The sequence below is a fragment of the Anas platyrhynchos genome, chromosome 2 (genome assembly GCF_047663525.1).
Source record: "Anas platyrhynchos isolate ZD024472 breed Pekin duck chromosome 2, IASCAAS_PekinDuck_T2T, whole genome shotgun sequence".
Taxonomy (NCBI): domain Eukaryota; kingdom Metazoa; phylum Chordata; class Aves; order Anseriformes; family Anatidae; genus Anas; species Anas platyrhynchos.
In genome coordinates, this window is record NC_092588.1 from 159,664,640 (window position 1) to 159,692,294 (window position 27,655).

At 40.4% G+C, this 27,655-nt stretch overlaps 1 protein-coding gene across 18 annotated transcripts in view; it reads left to right on the plus strand.

The window, feature by feature from the left end:
• The window catches only part of SMARCD3 (SWI/SNF related BAF chromatin remodeling complex subunit D3), a 93,846-nt gene that overhangs the window by 60,749 nt on the left and 5,442 nt on the right, over positions 1–27,655 (plus strand). For 11 of the 18 annotated variants that reach the window (XM_013108490.5, XM_013108489.5, XM_072033957.1 and 8 more), the window contains 10 exons: positions 631–753; positions 1,267–1,308; positions 11,921–12,043; positions 13,373–13,468; positions 13,908–14,009; positions 15,919–16,080; positions 16,395–16,492; positions 18,051–18,155; positions 21,780–21,915; positions 26,430–26,552. In XM_013108490.5, coding sequence (XP_012963944.3) covers positions 631–753; positions 1,267–1,308; positions 11,921–12,043; positions 13,373–13,468; positions 13,908–14,009; positions 15,919–16,080; positions 16,395–16,492; positions 18,051–18,155; positions 21,780–21,915; positions 26,430–26,552 — 1,110 coding nt within the window. The remainder of the gene's footprint in view (positions 1–630; positions 754–1,266; positions 1,309–11,920; positions 12,044–13,372; positions 13,469–13,907; positions 14,010–15,918; positions 16,081–16,394; positions 16,493–18,050; positions 18,156–21,779; positions 21,916–26,429; positions 26,553–27,655) is intronic. The other 7 variants (XM_072033954.1, XM_072033961.1, XM_027452922.3 and 4 more) reach the window with 4 other exon arrangements.

Consider the following 27,655-nt stretch of genomic DNA (forward strand, 5'->3'; position numbering starts at 1 on the left):
AATAAGGAATGTAAAGTGGGGTTTTGTCAATAGAGGTAGTGTGGTTTAGCCAATATATTAAATACTAATAAACGTTAGCAAGATTGTAAGTTAATGCATAGCTAGTCATGTTGAAAATTAAATTTGAAGGTCTATTTCACCTCAGCCAAGAAGATGCAGTAACAAAGGTTGCCTTTCTAAATTGCAGTTTGGGCTTATGATGGGTAACACTTGTGGGGTTTTTGTTTGTTTAAAGAAACACAAAGAACATGAAAATCCACAACTTTATTTTTAATCTAGAGAGGTACAGCACTTTTTTAGCTTAAACAGGATAAATTTAAAGTACTTTACATTTCCAGCTGTGGTTTCTAGGCTTTTTGTAGCTAATCCTCACTTGAAAAAAAATCAGCAGTAGCTCAGGCCTTGTGGATCCATTTGAGGTCTTCCAAAGTTCATTAGCTCTAATTCCATGCTCCAGCTTTTCAGTCATATGCTTCTACCATGCCACTGAGACCTGTTGGGTACTACCGTCTTAGAGATAATGCCTTCTGAGCACATCTGTCTAACAGCTGGGAAGGTGTCAGTATTACTGCTCAGGAACGTAGCAGATTCTTGCTTCCAGTGCTTGGATATTCCTTGCTTCATTCTCAGATCCGGGAGCTGGTTCCTGAGTCCCAGGCCTACATGGATCTGTTGGCCTTTGAACGCAAACTAGACCAGACCATTATGCGGAAGCGTGTGGATATTCAGGAAGCGCTGAAGAGGCCGATGAAGGTATGTCATGAACAATTTCTAGATTGAGTTAGGGGAAAAAATTACTCTTTGTCTTAAATGGTGGAATGATCTTTCCAGTAAATGTCCTGTTAACAGAGACATTTTTAAATGGATCACACAAAGCTCCTAAGAATAAGCATCTGGGAGCAGTGTGTATGGAAAAATGATGGAGAAAATTCTGTGGATATTACCAGCTATAGCTTCTCAAAGCCTTTAATAAATGGAATAATAGCTTCTAGATAAGTAAATACTGCTGGAGGAATTTTGTGTTTGTATTATTAGAAAGGAGAAAATAAGGGTTTAGAGGGGTGTGGGTGTGCTGAAGAGATATATTAAATTTCTTATTAGAATTCAGTTAAAATCTAAAATTGTGGAATAACAAAACAGTGGGGAGAATTACAGAAAAGTTGTTAAAGTTCTTGCAAAAGTGTATACATTTACATAGTCTATATAAAAAAAAAGGATGATTCATATAAGAAAAGGATGGGTTAAATTTTCTGCAATTTCTTTTAGATCGAGTCCAGAACTTCCCTGTTCATGTATCCTACTGAAAAGGTATTTTCCTCAGCATTCTGATGCTGTTTCACTGAATTGTTAAAAAAATAAAAAAATAAAAAAAAATAAAAAGGTTAGGAAGGAACTGTGGAAATCACATAATGATATAATGGTTTGGGTTGGAAGGGACCTTAAAGATCATCTAGTTCCAACCCCCCTGCCCTAGGCAGGGACACCTCCCACTAGACCTTGTTGCTCAAAGCCCCATCCAGCCTGGCCTTAAACACTTCTGGGGATGTAGCATCCACAGCTTCTCTGGGCAACCTGTTGCAATGTCTCACCACCCTCTGAGTGAAGAATTTTCTCCTTGTATCTAATCTAAACCTACCTTCTTCTAGTCATCTAGTTCAAGCTCCTGCTCAAAGCTCCTGCTCAAACAGGGTTCAGCATTTTGATTATATCTAAGGACATAGGTCTAACAGCTTCAGGCAACCTGAATGTTTGGCCACTCTCATGGTGAAGAATTTCTTTTCATATGTTTTAATTAAGTTCTTATTGCTGTTGAATGCACATATTCATATAGTAAATCCTGTAGTATGAAGGATTTCATGGTTGAATACCTGTGAAGTAAAACTGTCATCCTTGTCTGTGGTGGCTGTTAGCCCAATTAAGATTCCATTCTGTTCATCAATGTACAGTTATCTTATAAGATGTGGAAGGCTTTTACATCTAATGTTTTTCCAATTGAAATTTATGAATCAGAAAAAAAATATATATATAGAAAAATGAAGTTTTGTGAACATGCATGTTTTACAAAGAGGAAACTGAAGTTTGGATGGTTTAAAACACGAGTTTGTAGTCCAAAATGGTTCCATATAGTAGATTGGACTCTCAGCAGGAATAGCTTGTGTTAGCTTAAAGTGCATAAAACACCACTATTTTAAAACAATAAGGAACCTGACCATGTTTAAAAGGGATAGAAAATTTAGACTTGCAGGAAGATATTTACTCAGTGGCAAACTCTTTACCCATGGAATTGAACAGTGCATGTGGCTCCAGCTGTAAGCTAGACAGTGGAGATTTTCAGGGCCTATAATGGGAAAGAGTATAGGAGGCACAACAATACAGAAAACATATACAAAAAAATCTGTTTCTATCCAGAGCTCAGCAAATGCATTTTAAATATGAGTTATTGATCTAGGTTACATCTGAATCTGTTTCTAAAGAATAATCAAGCAGATGTTTCTTAAATTTGTGTCTAAATTTTGAGTGTAGCAGTTGAAAAATTCAAGATCTGTCAAAACAGAGCTAAGCCTAGATAAATTTGAGTTGTTCTGAAGTTGAGTGTTTTCATTTTATTATGGTTCAAACATTGGTAACAGCAATAAAACTTATATCTGCACTTCCATCTTTATCAAAGCTCTCACAATTTTGAAATATTTTTGTTAGAACAAAAGTTCCCAAACTGGGATTGTAATCATGGAAAAAATTTAAACTTGTCTGAGATATGTGGTAATATATAGGAAATATGCAGGACTGCTCAGAATTACCAGTTGTAAGTGCGATAATTATATTGGTCGCAGTGATCGGGTTGTAGCTAGGAGAGGTCTTTGGAAACCAAAGATGGCCTGTGTTGCTCTGGATTTTTTTGTTTTGTTTTGTTTTGTTTTTTTCCCCTCTATGTTGGTAGATTACTTATTCTGTAGAAATTTGGGGCGGAGATGATTCAAACATTTTTGATTGAGGACAGTGCATAAAATATGCTGTACCTGTCTGTTTTTCTTTGATCTTGTGTGAACAGCTGCACTGTTGAAATAGATGACAGCTGTGGGTTTGCTCACAAAGTAAGGAGGAGACCTTATTTTTTTTCTGAGGTTGGTTAAGGGGAGGTGATGGCCTTAAGCCACTGCTAGCTCACTTTACCACTGCTAACAGCCCCTCTTAGCTGCCAAATTTTCCAGTCTAGTTCCTGTCTTACCTTTTTTCTACCTCTTAGGTACTCTACTCTTCCTATGTTTGTATTACGTTCTTGGACTACACCTATCACAAGAGTCTCAGAATTCCTAATAATAGAATCATTAAATCACAGAATACCCCAAGTTGGAAGGGACCCACGAGGATCATCGAGTCCAACTCCCAATTCCGCATCCACGAAGCAGCATTTGCTTCATGCCACTTGTGGCAAGAGTCCCTGCACTGACATTATGAAAGAGCTACCTGTTAATGTGTTCAGAATTCCAGAAAGGATGTTGGAGGAGGGAGTTGGGCAGATGGGACTTCTTGAGTTACGGACTGCAGTGTGAATTGATGTACAGATACAGCAAGCTCCATGGCCTGAAGGAAGCAGAAGCCATATTGTTTAACTCAAAACGAGTGGATATAATTAAAGAAGAATGAGTTAGTGAAAATATGGACAGCTGGGGCCATGGTGAACATTAGGAGTGGGATGTACTGGGTCAAGTACAGCCATCTACATTGCATTTATTTGTATGCAAGTTAGTCACTTCGGGCTTCCTTTACAGTCAGATTTAGTCAGTGTAGGCACAGTTCCTCTCATATAGAAGTATATATCGATATAGAAGTATATAATTATAAATATTGAAGTAGATATTTAAAATAAGATAGAAAAATTGTGCCCTAAAAAGTGCCTGTTTCTCTCCATTGTCTAAGCCTGGGATAAGTAGTCAGTTGCAAAAGCAAGGCTTCCACTCCAAAACAGGCCACAAACAATAGTTTGATTTCTGACCCAAACCAGAGACTATCACTCTTTCATGGTGAACTGATGGGGGAGTTTGAGTTTACTATACCTGTGTGCAGTTGCAGTACCTCAAACTAAGTGATGTGCTCCGAGATTCTTCATTCGCAGGTTCAAAAAGAACCTAAAAAGAAGTGTCTGAATATAGACAGTGTCTAAATGCATCTCCCTGGTTTTGTAGATTGAAATTCTTTCCTCATTTTCAGATTTTAAGATGACTAAGGAATTGCTGTCGGATTGCTGGTAGAAGGGAACATGCATTTTTTTCTGAAATTGTAAGGTTTCTGCACATCCCTCTGTCCTCTCAGGAGAGTTTTTGTTTGTTTGCTTGTTTGTTTTGTGACACAGCATCTCATATCTGAGCTTTGTAGTTCAGTCATTCTAAGAAAGTCCCGTGTTTTCCTTCTCTTTCATTCTAAATGTAGATCTTCCAATCCTATTTTGATTATAAAAGTCTTGTACATAATATGATGTGAGTAACTGGGAAAAAAAAATCTTAAGTTACTAGTTAGAATTTCCAGTATCAACAGAAGAGTTCTGATGTCACTGCAGAAGACCCTAATGACATCCCACCTGATTGTTGAAGCTGGAATACATCATCATCAATGTTCAAAATTACATCAACGTTCAAAAAGAACAGTTCACACTGGAGTGACTGGGGGGTGGGGGAGGAGGAAGGCTTCTGGATCACTTAGGGAAAGGAAGACACTTCCTGAATGTCACGTGGGTGTCACAAAGAAGGTTGTGAGGGACGGGGAATGACTGGGAAAGATTCTGGTAGAGGGGGAGAAAAGTATTGCCATTTAGGCTAAAGGACAATGCTGACACAAGAACAAATGGGGAAAAGGTGACTGTGAATAAATGTTAGGCTTGAACTTAGAAAGAGCTTTACTTTTCAGAGGAGCAAAATTCCTCTAAGTCAGGGAGGAGTAACAAAGACCTTGTTTTTTAAATTGTATCTTCATGATTTTCTGAAAGGCATTGCATGATTATGACACATCACCTGCACTTCACTGTTGCCCTCAGCTCAGTGACCCTAGGGCTGTTGGTGTACTCCATCAAGTACTACAATGGTTTTGATAAGGTATGTTAGAACACTTTAAGAGAAATATCTGTACAAGACATTTAAAGTAGAAATACATTGTAGGCGAAACAGAATATATGGCAGTTTCATCTTTACTCATCAGCCATAAAATTTTCAAATTAAAAAAAAAGCCAAAGAGCTTACAGTTTCCCTAGTGTGAGAAGGTAAGTCTGGCAACAGATCCTCTTGATTATCCTCTTGATTAGTAGGTGGTCAAACATTGGAAGAGTTGGCTTATGGCTTGTGGTTGTCTTCCCATTCCTAGCCTTAACTTGTCTATTGGTCTTCGATCTCCCAATCTTTGAGGGTCACCTTGGAGTCAGAGGGTTTTGGGTGAATCCACCTCCTTTTGGGTACTCCTAAATTCGGCCCTAAGAGTTCACAGTTGTCTTCCCTAGTCCTATCTGGTGATTCTTACATGTTGTTACTGAGAGGACTGTGTTGCCAATGGTACCACACCAATATGTGTTACTGAATTACTGATTGAATTATTGGACGGGTAGTTACACGCTGTCAGAAACTGTGCCCACAGCCTTACCATACTATACTGCTTTCAAATCATTAGGACTGAATCAAGCCACTAGGGTAAAAAGCTTATCATTCTCAAAAAAAGGCAAAGTGTGCGTGCATTCTAAATCCATCACACGCTAACTTAAGTATTTGATGAGAACATGCTTAAATCTTTCTTACTCACCCCTCTTCTCTCGGCTACAGTGACAACAGGAATTACAAGGCTGGTGTGGATCCAAGCTCCTTACTAGTAGTGACCAGTTACAGAATCACATAATCACAGAGTGGTTGAGGTTGGAAGGGCCTTCTGGAGGTCATCTTGTCCAGCTCCCTCCCCTGCTCAAATGGGACAACCTAGAGCAGGTTGCCCAGAACCATGTCCAAACGGCTTTTGAGTATCTCCAAGAAGGAGGCTCCGCAGCCACTCTGGCCAACCTGTGCCAGTGGTAAATACTTCAAAGGAAGGTGCCAGAAACCCTGCAACTGTAGGTAGCAGCTCCACCTAAGTTCCATTAATCAGAGATCAGTTTATATTAAGACAAAAAAAGGTTAGATGTCTCTTTTAAAATTTTTGGTATATATTGGTATGACTGGATATTCCTGGGATCTGTCCATACATAGCCACTCCAGCACCTTCTCTCTCTCTCGCATTCTCATTTTCTCTTTTTTTCCTCTTTTCTCTTTTTCTTTTCCTTTTTTTCTCTTTTTCCCCTTCTTCTCTTTTTTTTTTCCTTTTCTTTTTCCAAAAAGCTTTGTCTTCAGTCCAACATGCATTAGTTCAAAAATGGACCAGTTGAGACTGATAAGTGAGTATATGTCTGACCATTAGAGCAAGATATAAGAGACATAATAGATTTTTCATTGTGTCAAGTCTTTAAGTCAACGCTGGATGTCCTTTAAAGAGAGCTGTCCTGTTCGATGGATGTTGAGAGTCTGTTGCACAAGAAATTGAACTAGACGAAGTCTTCTGGCTTAAAAATCTGCAAGTTTTAAATCTATGTTCATGTAACAGTTCTACAGTTTAATTACAGTTCATTAGGCTTTGTATAGCTATCATGAAACATTCCTCCATTGGCCAGATTTGAATTTACTGTCTTTTGGCATAATTTGTGTTCTGCTGTTTTGTGTTGTGGCATAAGGAAAATGCAAACATCTAATCTTCTTCTTCAGATCAGCCTGTATTTTGAATATATCTTTCAGGTTCTTCAATATTCTTTTTTTAGGTGAAAAAATTAAGTGTTCCCAATCACTGTACAGAAGGAGTTTTTCTGTACACCTGGTCATTCTTATCACCTGCCAGGATACACATTGTACATCTCTTCCTCAGCGAGTACAGTAGAAAACTGCAAAATAAGATGCTATAATTGCTTTTGCAGGTTACTGGTCATAATATTCTCCATTTTATTCCTCAATAATATTTTTTTACCCTTTTGGAGTTTTTGTTGTTGAAGAACACTTGTAACTAGTGGCCATTGTTCTTTTTGTCTCATCTGACTTCAACTCTCCATGCTACTTTATCTTCCACTGTTTTTGTTTGTTTGTTTGTTTGTTTTTTTGCTTCCTAAAAAGTTTGTGAGACCACCAGTCAATATGCAAAGAAAGAAATACAGATTTTTTTATGCTGTGTTGAGGTACATGGAAATTCAACCTTAAGATGTGCATAGAGCTCAAGACAATACTACCCAGGGGTTTGGCAGCCAGATTTCTTTTATTCAGTCAATAGATAGCCAGCTTATGACTGTGGTAAGACAGAGAAGAAGCTGTAGTCCTGCTCCAGCATTTCTGTCAGCCTCTTGTTTTGATCTGTTTAATTCCACATGAGCTCTCCTGCCGTTTGTGCTGCTGTCACAGGTGAGACTTTTGCAGCAGTTCGTGGCTGACCAGTCTTCTGTCACTGGTGGCTCTTTTTTCCTTTTCTCTTTCACAAGGAGAAATTGTAAATAAAATACAGGGCTTTGGGGAGTTGTTTTTTCTTTTTAATATGATTGCAATTTAAAGTCCTTTTGCTGAATACAAGTCAAAAAAGCATGTTAAAAGATGTGTATCTTAATAAGCAGATTAAGCATTTATTGATTTTTGGTCAAGATTTGATTCATAACATCAATCAAGTCTACATGAAGTTCCCCTCTCATTTAGCTTTGTCTTTGTGGATGGTAAAACTTCAGTGTGTTTGAAGAGATGAAATGTGATGCCTTCTTCTTGCTCTAGAGCAGTATCTTTTCCCTCTAGTTTTTGTTACAAAGTACTGAGAGTCCTATGTGTAAAAAACAAGGCCACAGTTTGTTTTTTGTTTTTCTATTCTCTGAGAAGCCTCCATACAGAGGGAAGGATTGATTTTAGGTCTTTGGTAGAATATGCATTGCTTGGAATTTCTGCAGAATTTCCTTCTGTAGGAAGGAAAGCAGCTTCTCGTCCAAGAATATTGCAGTGCTGTATTTGAACTGCAAAATAACCAATTGTACCTAACTGACATAGGATCATTTCTTGCCTGGATGAGATGGAGTTGCTTAGCTGGAGATAGAAGAATATATCATTCTCAGAGCCTTCTGGATTTGCACTTGACATTATTGTGGAACCTCAGAGTACTGTCAAGAAGTGAATTTGAGCGCAATGATTCTGGGTGCGTCTTCAACGTAGGAAACATTATGATCTGTACAGTGTCTGTAGAACCCCAGCCTGTGCTATCTTCATATTCTTCTTTCTTGAATTCAGTTTTCTTCCAAGACTGGACATCCTTGTGATAGCGTTATTGCTGCAAGCACTGAAGTCGTAGCTCATTGGGTAGATCCCTTCAGGAAGGATTCATACTAAACCTGTGTTTATAAAAGTATAAAAGGATCTTGCCTCATCAGGTGAGACAGTAGTGGCTCAGAATTGTCAGGAGAAAGTCGTGACAGAGGAAATGGAGCCTACTGATCCAAATAACATCTTTGTAGGGCTATGATTCTGATGGTTTGCTAGAGATTTCTGAATGTATTTTCTTTACATGCCAGAAGAAGGAGAAGATGGAGCAGTAACCTGTAAAGTACCAAACAGGAGGTGGACATGTTGGCTGCAGCCTCAGAGGGGTAGTTGTGGAGGCTGGCACATTTCCAAGTCAGTACAGTGCTGCACAGAGAACAATGTGTTTGGCTGTTCAAGCAATGTTAATTGCCAAAATACCTTTTTCACTTTTTTTTTAGGCTGCTTACCTGAATGTCTTTGGCAGATCTGGCTGCATTCTGCAGGTCAGGTCTAGAGATTTTGATTGTGACAATTATCATCGCTGACACGTTTGCAGTTCATTATGTAAATTCTCTTTAAAGGGTGGTAGCACAGCTGCTTAGAGGAAGGCTGGTGTTTGCCTTGTCCTAAGGTGAATTTGGCCTGCTAGAGCCCTCACAGGGAGGGGGAGATTGTTCCATATGGATTGCAGGGGAGGGTAGTCAGAGAGGCAAACAGGGTAAAGGACTGCCACATAGAAGAAGGCTGAAGCACAAGCAGAAATTTGGAGATGCTTGAGACAGAAAGCAATAGCAGAAACACAGCTGGATCTTAGAGAATAAAAAGATAGAATTCTCTGTGTCTCCTCAGAAGTGACTGCAGAGTTTTCTGCAACCCAGCAAGTTACTGAGAGTTGCTAGACAAAGGGCAACCATGAAGAAATTATTATTACTATTACTATTTTAATTTTTTAAAGTATTAAAAAATAAAGGAAAAAAAAAAACACCAAAAAATGTGAGTTTTCTTTCTTTATGATCCCTTATGCCATTTCAGGTTCTAATAAATTTTTAAATTAAATTTAAAGCCCCTTTGCTGTTGGTGTTCTATTGCAGCTGTGCAGTTGCTGTTTGATTCCTTAGGTGTTTGTTATGATCAAGGATATTTCTTTGTGTTGCATATAAGAGATAATCATTGTCTTAATAGTGTTGCAAATTTGCAGTATCTTTTTGATCAAACTCGAAGACAACCCACAGGGTGCAGGTTACACATTTCTCTTATCAGATGGAATATCTTTGCTTAGTAGAGACTAAGGGCTCAGCTTTCCACCAGATTTACTGGTTGGCAGTAGTGACTACAACTTTAAAGATAGTCATTACGTAGGATTTTTATTCATAATTATTCTAAGTTCCTTTCTGATGGCAGTGTAGAAGAAGTGGGCTGACTTATCAGGGTTACAGTGAGGAAAGGATTATGTTGTTAAACTTGAGAAAGAGAACTTGTTGCATAGAAAGACCGTAAATTGAAGAGAGAAACGTAGGAGAAATTAATGATAAGCTGACTCTGACTTTGGCAGAGCAGGGAAAGTACAGGGAACACAGCAGGAGACCAGTCCTGAAATGTAAGCTGCACCTGACTTGTGCATGACTTGAAAGAAAAATGATAACAGTGGAAAGTATTGAAGGAGAGATTTTTGTATTATATAGTGGAATTAGGCATTGTTGCTAACTCTGGTGAACTAAGGAACCTAGAACCTGAAAGCCAGGAGAAAGGAAGACATCTAAAATACTCAGATGTGAACAAGAATGTTATTGCAGAGAATGATCATAGTGATGAGACGTCAGGCTTTTGAGGAAGCAGATACAGCAGATACAGTTCCTACCTGACAGACCCAACACACATGGAGAGGTATGAGGAGTGGGTGAGTTGCCAGAGTAAAAGCAGTAGTGGACATAATGCATTGGAAATCAAAAGAAGAGGAAATAGAATCAGTGATATAAAACTGAAATATCTGTAGAGCATCCAGAAGGAACCATTAAGGAGAAAAAAAAAAAAAAAACTGCTTATGTACATAGATACAGTTTTGCAAATAATCCAGGTGGGGATAAAATTTAAGAAAAACATAAAATTTGCAGGTTAATATGAAGAATTGTGAATTTAGAAATGTGAAGTCTTTCACTAGTCCTTCACAGCAAAAAAAGATTCTGGGGTGTTAAAAAAAAAAATATATATATATATATACATATATAGTGAAAGAGTACTTCAGCAACAGAAATCGTGTAGGAAAGGATGCAGAAAGAATAAGGATTTCCAGGATTTTTTTAAACCTACCTGCCTGTTCTTACCTGTGTCAACCCGTCATTTTCTAGATTCTTGGCACTTCGGAAAATCCTATTCTCTCTTGCTGCATACTGTTGACCCTCCATTTCAATCAAACCTTTCTGTCACTGTGGTCTCTGGATTTGTAGTAATTTTCTTGTTCCATGTGGGCCATACAGCTCTTCCTCCCATATTCCGCTGTGCTGTATCAGATTTTCAGTTCTCTGACCTCGTATATGCGATTTGCATCTTCTGTTCTATAGACCTACATCTCTCCCGTACCTCTTTGTGTGTGTCTGCCTCTGTGTGTGTGTATGTATGAGAGCTTTACAAGACTGCTCCTTTTTTATGTTAGGTGAAGGTTGTTTTGACTGCATTAATTTGATGACTTCAGCCTTTTTGCTATTATATTATAGACAGATATTTGAGATTAGAATCTCAAATGAATTTTGGTGATATCTCTTCAGGAATCCATGCATCAATCCATGGCCAAGTTTTCCACATAGTGCATGGGAGAGAAGGGCACTGAAGCCGTAAGACAGTACAGTGACTGGGAAACTCTCTTAGATAGCCTGTAAAAATGCCAATAGGTAGGCATGATTCTCTCAAAGACTTGAGCACCTAGCTTAGGGATGAAGCACAGTGCCTTCCTCCACACAGGTCTCACAGCATGTTGGAGCTGCCATCTGTTTGATTAGAGTGAAAGAGAGTTAAAAGGGAAGGTTAGGAAGCAGGGACGTGTCAGTGTCGATGTGGGGGCAAGAGGGTGTGGAAGATTATACCAAGCTCTACATGACGGTGGAATGAAGATGGACGGAGATGTGTGGAGCATGTAATATGAAGCATTAGCTGGATTTGTGAATGCCATTTACAAATCTGAACTGATACAGCTGTGAAAGACAATCACGTAGCAAAAGGTGTGCAGCTGAATTTTATCAATCCAGCTAGTATCCAGAAAGAAAGGGCATTGTGTGGTGCTTTTCTGAAAATGATTTCTCAAATATATAAACCAGAAGTACAGGTTACATAGCCCTCAAGGGCTTGGCCCTGCAAACTCCTGCCTTTCTCCACTTACAGCAAATTCTGACTGTGTTTATATTACCAATTGGTTTTGAAAAGAAGTACCAGATTCAGCTCTTCAGTGAATTTTCTTATGCATAACCAAATCTTAAATTCTCATGTAACCTGGTCCAACTGTACTAAACATGCAGATTTTGTACTAAAAGTGTGATATTTCACGTGGCTGCCTCAGGTCCTGGACTTAATCTGGATATCTACTTTTCTTTTTTCTATTTGTGTAACAGCAAAAGCGGAAACTGAGACTTTATATCTCCAACACATTTAATCCTGCAAAATCTGACGCTGATGACTCTGATGGCAGCATCGCATCGTGGGAGCTTCGAGTGGAGGGGAAGCTCCTGGATGATGTAAGACTTACCTGTGCTTCAGTGGGGCTGGCAAGGGTCTAGAGATTGTCCTGTAGGGTTATGATGGACTTTACTGGGGTCATTAACTCAGACATCTCCGAATGGCAGCATTGGCTTGTTTTTGCTGGGAAGACACCATGTCCAACAGAAGGAGTGAAGGATACAAAAACATAGTGGGAATGCTGGAGAGAGTTGGGGAGGGCAGCAGGAAATAGAGCAGACTTAAGGACAGAATAGATACGATGAGTTGGAGAGAATACTGCTGGAAAGATATGGCAGGATTCAGGCCACGATTGGAGTGGTAAGTCAGGTCTAGAGCAGGCCATTGCATATGGTGAGTGCAAGAGGATGTATGGATGGTCAGAGCAAGGATGGAAAAAAGGTTTTATTAACTAAGTGATCAGAAACCCCTGCGATGGATTTCACTTTCCTCTGGGAGGGCTGGACTTTCCTAATAAAGGTGTCACCTATTCACTTTACAAGAAAAGTATTTGATAAGATAAACAGATGGAGATTGTACTTGTGTGGAGACAGAAAAATGTTTAAGACGTGCCTGTCTTTCTGGAGATAACAATACATGAATCAGGATCAGAATCTTGCTAGAAAATGAAGGGTAAACAAACTGCAGCATCTGGAAAGTGAAGTTAGACAAATTCAGATTAGTAATTAGAGCATAGATTTTAACAACAACAACAAAAAACTGTATTGGATAAACTTGCCAATTTTTATTGTGGATCTTCAGTTACTGGCAAATTTTAAATCAAAGAAGTATGTACTTCCAAAATATCTTCTGCATTAGGTAAGAAATCCATTTAAATGCTGTGGACTGTATTCTCCAGAAAGTCAGAATATATGACATAGACCTCCCAGCTTTTAATTTAGACGATATAAACTGCATAGTAAATGGTGAATACTGCTAATTAAATGAAAAGGCAAAATGTAAAGGAAATACTTTTACTTAGGATATGACTAATCTGTAAAAACTTACTACTATCTGATAACTCAGAACAATAATTTAGCATTTATTAAAAAAAATACAAACTGTTAAAATAAAAGGCATACAGTTATCTTGTTCACATCAAAAGACAATTCTTTATGATAACATTAAGACAGTCAGGGAAATCTTTCCTTCAGTGTATACTGTTCTACCACTTCTAGATTTTTGCATATTTCCCTGCATTTATCAGAGGGAAATCTCAATTAGATTGTTCACTCTTGTGATCTATATGGGAGTTAAAGTTCAAGAGAAAGAGAAAGCTCGAAAAGGAAGCACAGAACACGGGGTAATATATGCAGTCTTAAACATTTCCTTTTGTTTTGATTATACAGCTAAGCAAGCAGAAACGGAAGTTCTCATCATTTTTTAAGAGTCTAGTCATTGAACTGGACAAAGATCTTTATGGACCTGACAACCACCTTGTGGAGGTAAGAAGTTAATGCACCTTTGCAACAAGCCCAGTACTATAACAGATGAACAGCTATGTGCCTGTTATCTGCCTTGTTTAAGTTACCTTGCCTCCACTGACTTATTTAAGGTGTTTTTAAAGGTTTCAGAATTACAGATGTAGTAGTGATGTAGGGTATCTCTTAAAAGAAGAATATATGTAATTAAAACATTTGTGCGCATTTGTCCTGACAAGTAAAGCATACTGGCATCACAACAGGCTGTACTGTAAGAGCAGAGCAAGAAATGGTGGAGATTTTGCTCGTTTGTTTGTTTTGTTTGTTTGTTTGTTTAATCGCAAGATCTTAAGGAGTCTTGTTACTTGTCTTATTCTTGCTTGGAGTGCTGTGCAAGATTCACATACAGTTTCCCATATCAGTGAAAAAAGACTGACCACGTTAATTTTATTTCCTTTGGCAGTGGCACAGAACTCCCACAACTCAGGAGACTGATGGCTTCCAGGTGAAAAGACCTGGTGATGTCAGTGTGCGGTGCACATTACTCCTCATGTTGGATTACCAGGTCAGTGTGTTGCTTTTGCTATGGAGAATACATCCATTGGGGCATAGAACAAATTCATCAGAACAAAGCAAATTCATCCCCTTACATACCTCAAAAGATAATATATTTGGAAACAAAACTTCACGTGGTTGAAAGAGGTTAGAATGATACCAAACTGCCAGATGATTTAAAATATTAAGGGGACACATAAAGTAAGTTTTTGCTGTAGTCTAGCAAAATATTATTCTTGGCATGATGGTGATTAGTAACACCTGCAGAAAGTACATGCATTTCCTCCTCAGGCTTCTTACAACATAGTAAGATAAGATGCACATGAGGTGTGTGTGTGTGGGGGGGGGTCCTACACGTTGTGGTTTAAAAGAGTGGCTATTGCTAGTGATGCCTGAACCAGCTGTGTAGCTGTGGCAGCATTTTTTTCAGAGCAGACCACACAGATTTCTGGGGTTATTAAACTTTGGTTACATTGTCACTATAATCTGGTATAAAACATTGCCCTGGAAGGGATAGACTCAAGTCCAGGCATTTCTTCTTCCTCTCTTTTGTCAGTACTAGTTTGATTGTATTAGTAATATTTGTGGGCTGAACACACAAAAAAAAAAGTCAGGGAATTGATTCATTTCAGAGTTAGCAAAGCTTAGTTCCAAATCAGTTTTCTGATTGCAGTCACGGGAAACAAACAAAAAACAACAACAAAAAGCAAAGGAGGATAAATAAGGATATTCTGCAAAAAGGGAAATAAAGGAAATGGAAACAGAAAAGGGAAGGGAAGGGAAGGGAAGGGAAGGGAAGGGAAGGGAAGGGAAGGGAAGGGAAGGGAAGGGAAGGGAAGGGAGAGGTCACTGTCTTAAGGAAAAGGATAAAAATGCACTGCTGTGAAGAGATAGGATCTCCCTTTTCAATGGCAGTTCAGTCTTAGATACATTTTTATTGTATAACTTTAAGAATTCATTGTGCGCCATTCGCTTCCCCCTCCCCAATGCAAATGGCATCTATCCAGAATAAAGACACTACATTTTATGTTTATAGGAAATTTTACTTATCTTAGGGAGTGTGTGAGCTAACTGGGATACCAATAGAGCCAGTAAGAATCCTTATGGCTAGGAAAATATCATTAGAGTTTGTTATGTTCACCATTACTATAAATTTATTCTTTTAAATAGTTGTTCTCTTATCCTGAAGTCTTGTTATAAATCTGGCTTTGGGTGTCCAGGCACCCAACAAGGTAATCCTTGCTGAAGAGTGTGACAAATATTAAATATGAGCATGGGTACACCTGAAGAAGCACCAGACTCTAAGGTATCTGAGGAATTAGAGATGTAAAAGAGAGTAATTGAAGAATTGTAACACAGAGGTCAGGAGAAGAAATATATTCCATTGAGTAGTTGTGGTCAGGTAAATTTTCTGTTTTGTAGCAGAATGTTGGGAACATGCTGGGAAAACAGAGTTCCAAGGGAATTTGTTGGTAGGAGGCAGCTGATCAATTGTTAGGAACAGCAGAAGCATCATCCTGACTTCATGCTCCCTATCTGGTTAATCTCCAGTATTTCAGAGGAAGGACCATTCTTCTTCATCTCCTGCTTCCTGAAGTCAGATTATGCATCGACAGTAAACAGGAAAATTATTTTCTGACTCTGCAAGCACCTCGTTATCTAAAGCATGTGATTCAGGTAGTCTTTGTGCATAGCACATGAACAATGTCCATCTTTCTTTTTCAAATGCTAGACATAGCTGTTCCAGAGCATGACCGTGGTACACATCCGGGCAGTTTACATTTCTATAACCTACCACTGAATGGGGTATTTCACCAGAGGAACAAAGTCCCTAAAGAACTGAAGCTGAAAATCTCTATCAGTGCATGCATCTACTTTTTTCTCCATTGCATCTCTCCCTTCTTCTCTTTCTGTTGCAGCCTCCACAGTTTAAACTGGACCCACGATTAGCACGTTTGCTGGGGATCCACACACAGACCCGATCTGCCATCATCCAGGCTCTCTGGCAGTACATCAAAACAAATAAGCTGCAAGACTCCCATGACAAGGAATACATTAATTGTGACAAGTACTTCCAGCAGGTATCTCCTATTTGGACACAGCTATTCAGAGGCAATCTATAATATCCATCTGCAAATTTTGGATGGACAGAAATTACTGAATTTTGTTTTCCCTTAATAATTTGCAGTTTCTTCAATGCTGAATGGGTTTCAACAGACACTGTAACAAATATAGTAAATGCCTCCATGTGCAGTGTTGTCAAAAAACACATCAAGGTGGTTCCTCACTCCTAAAAAAGTCATAGCCTTTCCAAGAAGAAAGGGTCTAATTGATTTACTTGTTTAATTGCAAATTAGGTTTTGGACAAGGATAATATGCTCTTATTATATTCCAGATCTTTGACTGTCCCCGGCTAAAGTTTTCTGAAATTCCTCAGAGACTCACTAACCTACTGCTGCCTCCAGACCCTATAGTGATAAACCATATCATCAGGTAAGCTGATCAGTCAGCTCAGCACTGTCACATGCAAATCATACACTATCTAAAACAGAGAAACTGCTATGGTTGCCGGGACCAGAATCCAGGTTTTCTAACATCCAAGTGAGTGCTTTGGACTGTGTGTTAATTCTTTATGTCTGTAAAGTTATGAATTACTTTCAGTAGAGTGGCACTCTACTTTTCTTTGCTTAAAATGCAAAGAAGTCCTGGGGGCAAGATCATGTCTGTTAGATAGAAGCTAAAGAAGAGGACATTGTGTATAGTAGCTTCTCTGATACACTGTGTGCATCATGCAGCACCTGGCAATATTACTCTGCAGTGACATAGTGACATAAAGCTGTGGATAGGGGGAAGTATTAATGTGCTGAGAGTAGGTGGTACTTTTTCAATAGAGTCTTTACAGTCTCAGGCAAAGCAAATAGAAATCTGGCACTGAATGTAATGGGAATAAGTAAATTTTCAGACTGCTAAAGGAACAGAATAGTGTAGAGTAGAAGGTATCATTTGTGGTCATCTGAGGCTTCACCCCTCCCAACAGCATTTTAGTCCTGCTCTTCAGACACCATCCATGCTTTTTGTTAAAAAAAATAACAAAAGTGCAATGGAAATTAAATAGAGTTAAACAGAAAGCTGTTAGTATGGGTAAATACTTTAAATGGTAGATAGACTGAAAGAGGATGCAGTAGAAAATAGATAGTAGTGTTTTTATCTCTGCAATACTGAGTGCACCAGATTTAAAACTCATAGAAGTAAAATATTCTTACCTGAGCTCAATCTAGAGCTGGAGCTTTTCTTGAATTTTACTCCTCATTGTTGCTGACAGACTTGAAATCAGAGGTAGAAAGAGAAACACATGGCATTTCCCATTTCTGCAAAGAAACAAGTCATCTCCCACACTCTTAACGTTGCACAAGAATACTACAAAGCGTAGGTCTCCAATATTCTTATATTGCAAACAAGTTAGTATTTGATTCCTCCCTTTTGATTACCATCATGATTTATATAAAAATTAAAAAAAAATATTCTTACATTGAGTCAGTATCCCATGTTACAAGGGGTATGTGTTGCCTGTTGCTGTGCACCTCCAAGAAGAGCCTTGCTCTGTCTTCACTGTACCTCCCATAGGGCAGTTGCACTCAGCAATAGGATCTCCTCTTCTCTGTCTCTTCTTAAGGCTGGACAAATGCAACTCTTGCAGCTTCTCTTGGTGTAGGCATTAGGTATTACAAAGCCCTGGAAGCAGTAGTAAAGGACTCGGGAGCACAGGTAGATTTTTCATCAGTCCTGCCAGTCAAAGGAGAGGGGATTAAAAAGGCCGGTTGAATCTGGCAAATCAACAGATAGTTGCATGACTGGTGCCGCAGGCAGGGGTTCAGCTAGCTAGACCATGGGACTCTCTTTGAGAAACCTGGTCTGCTGGGGGCTGATGGGGATCCACCTGTCAGAGAAGTGGAAAAAGCATCTTTGATCATAGGCTTGCCAAGCTGGTGAAGAGGGCTTTAAACTATAGCTGCCAGGGGAGGGGAATCTCAATCCATCCCTCTCCTCCCAGTTTGATGCCAGTGTCAGTGACAGATGCCCAGAGTCTGGAGGAGGGTCACAAATCAGCAGAAGAGAACCTGAAGACCAGCACAAAAGAAGTCCACCACTCCAGCCAGTAAGTCAGCTTCATCACGGGCCCAACTTAAATGTCTGTATGCTAATGCACATAAACAGATAGAAGCCTCATGTTCGCAAGCCCTGGTTCTCATGGAGGACTTCAGCCCCCCTGACATCTGTTGGAGGGACAGCATGGTAGGGCCTAGGCAATCCAGGAAGTTCCTGGAATGCACTGATGACATCCTTCTCCAAGTGACAGAGAAGCCAACAAGGAGAGGTGCTATGCTGGATCTCATTCCCACAAACAAGGAGGGTCTAGTGGGGAATGTGAAACTCAAAGGCCGCCTTAGCTGAAGCAATCATGAAATGGTGCAGTTTTGGATTCTGAATGCAGCAAGGAGGGAGCACAGCAAACTTGCTACCCTGGAATTTGGGAGAGCAGACTTTGTCCTCTTCAGGGATCTGCTTGGTAGAGTACCATGGGACAAAGCCCTGGAGGAAGAAGTGGTTAAGAAGTCATAGAATCACAGAATAGTTTGGGTTAGAAGGGATCTTAAAGATCATCTAATTCCAAACACTTCCCTGGGCAACCTGTTCCAGTGCCTCACCATCATCTGAGTAAAGAATTTCCTTCTTAGAGCTAATCAAAACCAACCCTTTTTAGTTTAAAGCTGTTATTCCTTGTCCTATCACTACACTCCCTGACAAAGAGTTGAACAGTTTCCCAGGGAAGCTGTGGATGCTCCATCCCTGGAAGTGTTCAAGGTCAGGTTGGATGGGGCCTTGAGCAACCTGATGTAGCGGGATGTGTCCCTTCGCATGGCAGGGGGGTTGGAATTAGATGATCTGTAAGGTCCTTTCAAGCCCAAACCATTCTGTGATTCCAGGTGCTCCAGTCCCCAGCCATTCTCATGGCCTGATTCTCATGGGCTCATTACAGTATGTCATGTCTTCCTGGTCCTGCACCCAGAAGTCAAGATACACAAGTGTGGCATAGCAGGGAATAGGTTCTTTCCTTTCCAGAGCTGATTTCTGCTCAGTTGATGTCCACCTGTACCAGTGCATGGGATTGTTCAGAGCAGAACTTTGTATTTGCCTGTGTTGAACCTTATGATGTTGAATTGCTGTCCTCTTTATTCAACTTGTCAAGGTTTTTCACAATAGCCCTGCTCCCCCAACTCCGTCCTAGGCTCAGGGGCAAGGGAGGCCTGAGAACACAACTTACCAGGACAACTGGAGGCAAAAACACCATTGAGCACCTTGCCCTTTTCCATGTCTTCTAACCCCTGAAGGTTATCTTGTCCAACCGCCTCCCTGGCTCATGCAGGGCTCCTTAGAGCAAGTTGCCCAGGACTATGTCCAGGCAGCTTTTGAAGATCTCCAAAGAGGGAGATTCCACAATGTCTGTGCCAGTGCTTGGTCACTTCTCACAGTAAAGATGTGTTTCCCGATGTTCAGGGGAAACCTTCTGTACTCGAGTTTGTGCATATTGCCACTCATCTCTGTCCACTTCAGACCATTGAAAAGAGCCTGGTTCTGTTCTCCTTGCATACTGTCTTCAGGTATTTATATCTACAAGGGTAAACCCCCCCGAGCTTTCTCTTCTCCAGACCGAACAGTTCCAGCTCTCTCAGCCTTCTCTTTTAGCAGAGCTGCTCCAGTCCCTTCATCATCCTCGTGGCTCTTCTCTACACTCTGTCCAGTATGTCCATGTCTCTCTTGTGTTAAGGAGCCTAGAACTAGGCACAGGATTCCAGGTGTGGACTCACCAGTGCTGAATACAGAGGGAGAGGATTATTCTTCTCAACCTGCTGGAAACACTTGTAATGCAAATCCATCCATGCAAGACCTCCTTCTCCCCCAGATCTAAAAAGTTCAATTAGATCCTGAGTCCTTTTCTTTTTTATTACTTCCTGCAGCAGGTGCACACGACCGAGATATTTCAAAAATAATGTTCTGAAGGAGCATTTTTATATTACAAGTGACCATGACTGAAGTTTGATTTATCAGCTACTGGGTTGACAAAGTTTTCTTGCTAAGAAATTTCAATGTAAAGCTAAAGAGAAAATGGCAATTAAGCCTAAAACCCAACAAGTTAAAGCCTAACACAGTCCTCGGGGTTAAAGCCTAAACCCCAGTCCACAGGGTACTCCACCTCCCAACCTGGAAGTTTGAGACAAGGAGCAGAACTCCCTCAAAGTTCAGGTGGAAATAGTTAGAGACCTGCAGCTCCACCTGGACTGTCACAAGTCCATTGGGCCAGATGGGATCCACCTAAGGGTGCTGAGGGAGTTTGTGGGTGCGATTGCTGGGCTGCTTTCCATCATCTATCAGCAGTCTTGGTCATCCGGAGAGGTCCCGGATGATGACTGGAGACCTGCTGACATGACGTCCATCTATAAGAAGAGTTGTAAGGAAGACCTGGGCGACTGCAGGCCTGTCAGCTTGATGTTGGTGCCAGGGAAGGTGATGGAACAGGTCATCTTGAGTGTAATCACACAGCATGTGCAAGACAACCTGAGGCTCAGGCCCAGTCAACATGGGCTCATGAGAGGCAAGTCCTGCCTGACCAGCCTCATCTCCTTCTATGCCCGGGTGCCCTGTCTGGATGAGGGAAAGGCTGTTGACGTGGTCTACCTAGACTTCAGCAAGGCCTTTGACACAGTCTGCCAAAGTATTCTCCTGGAGAAGCGGGCAGCCCATGGCTCAGGCAGGTATACGCTTTGCTGGGTTAAAAACTGGCTGGATGGCCAACCCCAGAGAGTGGTGGTGAATGGAGTGAAATCCAGCTGGCGACCAGTCACAGGTTCCCCAGCGGTCAATGTTGGGGCCCATTCTCTTTAATATTAATATTTTATTAATTATTTGGATGAGGGAATTGAGTGCACCCTCAGTAAGGTTGCAGACAATGCCAAGTTAGGGGGAAGTACTGATCTGCCAGAGGGTAGGAATGCCCTGCAGAGGGACCTGGAAAGGTTGAATCGATGGGTAAGGGCCTATAGGATGAGGTTCAACATGGCTAAGTGCCAGGTCCTGCACTTCGGCCATAATAACCCCATCCAGCACTACAGGCTTGGGGCAGAGTGGCTGGAAAGCTGTGCAGAGGAGAAGGACCTGGGGGATAGTTGGGCCAGATGATCTTGGAGGTCCTTGCCAACCTAGCTGATTCTATGATTCCTCAGTCCTAGGTGCAGAACCCTTTACCCTTGCTGAATTTCATTGCTGATTGCCCAATGTTTCAGTCTGTTTAGATCCCTCTGCAAGGCCTCTTGTTCCTAGAGAGTCAGCAGCACCTCCCAGTTTAGTATCATCACCAAACTTGCTGAAGATGCCTTCAGCTCCTGCATCCAGATCATTGATAAAAATGTTGAACAGAACTGGCCGTAGAACTGAGCCCTGGGAAACACTGCTAGTGACTGTCTGCCAGAGAGATGTAGCCACACATCACTACAACACTTTGAACTCTAGTGTTTAACCAGTTCATCACCAGCCACCAGCCAGTTCACCACCACCGATATATATATGATGCATGTATACATAATATGTGTAAAGGTACCCTGTTCTTAAACTCTTCTCACAACATCTGCAACAGTTTTTTTGAAAGAGTATTTTCTGGGCTGGATGGCTATTTACTCTGACTCATTATGTCAGTTTTCACAATCTTCTATTATCCTCTCCATAGTGTTGACCCCAATGATCAGAAGAAGACGGCTTGTTATGACATAGATGTAGAAGTTGAAGACCCATTAAAGGGACAGATGAGTAGTTTTCTTCTCTCAACAGCTAATCAACAGGAGATTACAGCATTGGACAACAAGGTACTGCCCCAGTATCACGTGGCATATGTATACACGTTTTATAACTTCCTGGGGGTTTGGTGCCGTATATCAAAGGGACTAATGTGAGAAAGGGATTGCTCATTTAGATGTGCTTTCAAGGGTTGAATAAGTCACATGCAATGGAAATACAGTGGGGTGGGTGGGGTTTGCTCTTAAAATTTAATCCAGGGCCTGATATAGTTGTAAAAATGTTACAAGTGTTTCGCAGGCAGCATAATGAGTACCCTGGCAGGCAACATAAATTATGTGCCAGTCTAGGTGTTGTAGGATTTCAGATCTTTCTGAACTAGTTAGTAAATCTGTTGTGCTCTGTGGAAAACTAACAGGTCTTGTTTGTAACTAAAAACATGTTAGAGCAGGCAATGTGGATCAACCATGGTCTTCCAAGGTATGTGTTAGGAGAATTAGGCTGGATCTTACAGCCTGAGAGAGGCAAGGCTGCCAAAGCTCCATTATCCCAGATCCAACCGGCAACGAGGCTGAGCATGTATTCCCAGGAGGCATGCACACACACACATGCACCCATGCATGCGTATACACCACGTATATATATATATACATATATATATATATATACAGGGCCAGCCACACAGATCAACACAGTCAGGATACAGAGAGACCTCACATGAACACAAAGATAACCAATAATCTCATCCTGATCCTCTCTCTGGCTGAACTCCGTGGAGGGCTGCTAGTGGGGGTATGTCCCTCTGGCAGCTGGTCTCGGACACTTTGTCTACCCACTGGCTGCCTCTGGATCCCAGTCTCCCAGTTGCTGGCACTTGGCCATAAAAGCCCCAGAGGCTGCAGCCGCACTCCCAATGTTCATACAGACACAGGCACATCCACACAGAGGCACAAACATACCCATACACACACACGTACATTCGCAGCTGGCTGGGAGTCTCTTGGTCCCCCAGTTGCCACTTCCCTGTGGTCTTACCCTTCGATGTGTGCACACATACAAACACCACTGGGTCTTGTCCCTAGCGACCCTCAGACCCCACGGTTCCTCCAGTGGCTGGCTGAGATTCCTTTGCTCTGTCTGACTGCCAGCTTCTCCTGTGGTCTCATCCTTACAGACACATACCCCACCATGGCTCCCAGACCACCTTACCTACTTGCTGACTAGTTCAGCTTGTTCTTTGCCAGTGCTCACACATTCACGCACCTGCACTGCTGCAGGTGCCAGCACTCAGGCACATGGGCCTCCAAACCATGGTCTTGCTGCAGTTGCTGGCACATAGAGCTCCCCCCATACATAAAAATGGAGTTCCTCACTCAGGAAAAGAGTTAAAAATGGAATCTGGTAACACAGTAGGACAGATAGCTCTGGTCCGGCATAGAGATGGCTGGACAAGCATATCAATGAGCAAATCATTCACACACAACCAGTGATTTTTAGCCCTTTATATATCTATTTTCCCACAGTTGTGCCTCCCTGAATCACGCAGATCCATCCCATTTCCCGCATTTGATTAATTCCCTAAAAGTGCCATGTCAAGTGCAATCCCAAGATGCTCTTACCCTAGATCCTATAATGTGTCCCATAACACATAGGCAGCAACCCTCCAAAAATGCTCTGGTATTCAGACTTTGTGGATGTTGTTGTTGGATTGCTCTATGAAGTTCAATATCACAATAGGAATCATTTAGCTCACGTAGGTGGATATTCTATATATTTTAAGATGGAGCTTCAGCTTTTAACTTTTTAACTTCAGTTTAGCAGCGCATTTTATGTTCAAGATGCCTTTATATTCATATTCATATTCATTCCTGCTCTTCAAATTTGTATAAATGGGCAGAGTTTGACTACCTAACCTTTTCCTCAGCGCGCAAGTTTGTCAAGTTTGTCCTCAGCACACAAGAGACTCGTTACTCTTTTTTTTTTTTAATGAGGTTCCTTAGTTAACAGTCAAATCACCACCTAGTATTTTACATCCAGATCTTACTTTCTTCTAATCTGGCACAAAAAAAAAAAAAAAAAAAAAAAGATGCAGCTTTGAAAATATAAGAAGTAGACAATTAAGACTGGCATCACAGATTTTTTTTTTCTTTTTGTTATGCTGAGAATCAGAAGCAACTAAGGAAAGTAAAGAAGGTGTTTGGTAAGCATAGCAAGCAGCAGCAGCCTTCTTCTGGATATAAATAAGGTGGGATTACAGTTAGCAAGACCAAAGAGAAAAATGTAATTGTAATTAAAACGTATTACAGGAATTTTAACTTCTGCGTCTTATGATATGAAAATCTCTATCTTAGAAAAAATATGAGAAAAAAAAATAAAGTCAGACATTATTTGGATATGGGAACCAGAGATGCTAAAAAATTGAAGATGAGAACAAAGTTGCCTAGGCTGAGTTAGAGAAGTAGTGGGAAAGTTTTGATACTCAAAAGACTTGGGGTTATGAAGAAGGATTAGCTGTGGAAGAATAACAGGAGCAATTTTTTTTGCGGAAGTGCAAATTGATAAGTCTGTATCCATCCTAGTTGCCCCATCCCTGGAAGTGATGAATGCCAGGTTGGATGGGGCTTTGAGCAACCTGGTCTGGTGGAAGGTGCCCCTGCCATGGCAAGGGGGATTGGAAGTAGATGATCTTGAAGGTACCTTCAAGACTATAGGTCCCTAGAAGGTCCCTAGACTACAACATTTTATTGAGAGGTCATAGTGTCTTGCTATATTGATATGAGGGGAAGCTAAGAGAATCTCATATTCTTTTAGTGTGCTGGGCATTGCATTGCTGCAGAGCAGCTCACTAGACTAGCTGCAACTGTAGAAAATTAATAGTAGAAAAATCACTTGGAACGGTTTTGCAGAATTGTTTCCTGGTTTATTGAACAAAGATTATGTGCACTTAAAATAACCATACCTCTCTTATAGCAGTGGTGAGCTCTGCAGGCTGCATTAGAGATTCATGTCAAGGGAAGGGGACTGTTAGCCAGTTTTTTGCACGAGTGTAAATGGCTAATTTGCCCTGGCAAAGGATAAATAAAAGTGGCTCCACAAACAAAGGGAAGAAGTGTGATATCATAGACCAGAGATTATTCACGTGATACAGAGTCATGATAAGTTTCTGTTTGTTTACATCTAATGCAAATTTGTTAAACTGTTGTCCTCATACTGTTTTAAAGAGAGTTTGGATACCAGCAGTCCTGCAGATTTTTGGTAACCGTTGCAAGATCTGCCGTTCTGTGGTTCTTGGAAAAGGTCAAAGCAAAAGGTTTCAGCAGAGCAGGTGCTCAGCCAGTTAGTTTCCAGCCTATATGTGCTTTCATGCAGCATGCTAAGGATTATTATGTTTCCAGTCCAGCTCCCCCTTTACCATGTCTTTATCACCTTTTTATTGAGCATTTTCTGCAGCAGAGCGCAAGCTGTGATTAGTGAAGTTACTGAAGTCACTTCTGGGTAAGTCACCTAGTGGAAAACTGGTGCACACCAATAGGAGATTTCTCTCTAGCATTGGCTACATCATTTTCCCACATGAGGAACGTTTTAAGTTGAAAGCCATTCTCTTCTGTTAACATACCATACAGTTCTGCCTACAATGCCCTTAGTGGCATAGCCAGATCATGGGAGGATTATTTTCCTCCCTCTGTGTCTGGCCACAGTAGATGTTTTGGCAAAATAGATGTGGACAGGAGATTTAACAAGATGGGTCTGCAATCTCAAAACAGAATGTTAGAGAAACAGGATAGTAAGAGGTTGCTTTTCTGTTTAGGTATGTGCAAATGATTCATTAGTTGTCCTCCCATTGATCACAATTGATTTTGTTATCCAGGTTGATTAACATACCTTGACTCCTCTTTGTAGTGTATATTCTTCCCTGCTAGTTAATGACCATTTCTTTCATAATATTTTTGATGATATGACTCATTTTCTATAAACCTTCCATACTCACAGTTTCTCATTATTCACACTCCTTTTGTAGCCATGGTGACGTTAATAGTCTTTCTTACAAGAAAAATTCTAGAAGTCATGGCTGTTCTGTAAGTTTATTTAACATGGATTTGATTGGGCGATCACTAGAACAAAGTTTAGGCATCACCACAGGATATTGAAGGTATAATGTTGACTGACCAAGGGAGTAACTGCTTTCTTGCATTGGGCAATACGTAAAGACATTATATAGCACCTTTCCAGAAAAATCCCTGACTTCTCAAAAAGACTGCTTATACACAGGAAATCATTGCATTATACAGTGACATGACTTAGCTCTTCAGTATTGCATGTAGCGTGCCATCCAGTAGTTCAGTGCAGGAAGTGAAGAAGAATCCTGTATGTGCTTATGTTGCAAAAATACATGTGAAACCAAAATGTAATTGCAACACTAGGGTTAACTCCCACTCTGAAGAGAAAATTCCATGGGATGAGTCTTTGGTGTAGAATTGTCACCTTTGTATATTACAGAGAACTACAAAGACATTAACAGGACTGACCTCAGGGTTGCAGAAACATGAGAGGAATTAAAGAACATCTGCTTTGTTTTTTTCTTCAGATTCATGAGACAATCGAATCCATAAATCAGTTAAAAATACAACGTGATTTCATGCTGAGTTTCTCCAAAGATCCTAAAGGGTACATCCAAGACCTTCTTCGATCCCAAAGTAGGGATCTTAAGGTGAGCTAAGGTTGAAGAAGAATGAAGAAGTGAAACCAGAATGTAAGAACATCAGTTAAATGTGTACAGATGTATAGCTAAAATATCCAGGATGGAAAATTGGTGGAAAAAATGATGAGTGTAATACTGCTATCCCAGAGCAGAAAGTATGCAGGAAAGACCGGTAAGGCTGTATTTCTCTTCTAGTGGTATAGCAGTGCATAATGGGGATTGTAGGTGAATTTGTGGTTAGACAGTACGATCAAAGTGCAGAGATGTGTTGGTGTACTCTGTAAAATTAAAGCTAGATAAAACTAATCAGGAGGATCCTATAGCAAAATAACACTATTTGGGTGTTTTATTAGTTTTCAAAATGTAATCTTATTTAAGAAATAGCAGAATAAGTATCAGATGCCTTTGAGTTTAGTTTTGAGAAACCCAAGGTATGTAATGTAAGGAATTTCATTTGTTTGCCAGCCAAAAAGAATATTTTTCTCATAAAGTTTCACACTTTGTATCTTTAAATCAGACGCATCAAAACCCATTATGTTAATGAAGTCAGGAAATTATTTTTATATAATAATTATCTTTCAAATATAAATGTCTTGTTTGTTAATCAATAATCTTGCAAAGATTTACTGTTAAGATTATGATTGTTGTTATTATTTATATTCAGAAAGGGAATGGACATCTAAAAGAATGTTTAAATACACTTGTAGCTTGAAGAGCTTACAAACTGAAGTGTGGTGGTGGTGCTTCTCTAGTTGCATATATGGAACAGTTGTTCAATGCTCTCCCTGACTGACATCCAGTTCCAAAAGGGCCTTTTTGGTAATACTCTGCCCTGCTGACATCAGAACTGACGTTGTAAAACAGTACCCTGCAGAATATGCCAATAATTTTACATTTCAGTCTGACATGAATACCTTCACAATTTCCTGTTGTTTACAGTTGTGCCAAGGTTCTTTGGATATATCTGCAAGTAAAATATACAGTGCTAGGGTACTTTTCCTGGGACCCTGGAACTAAACTGTCAATGCTGTTAAAATGTTAGAGATCTGTGGCATTTAGTCTGGCCAGTCCTGAATGACTCCTTAGCACAGCCTAGAAGCAAATGTTAGGAG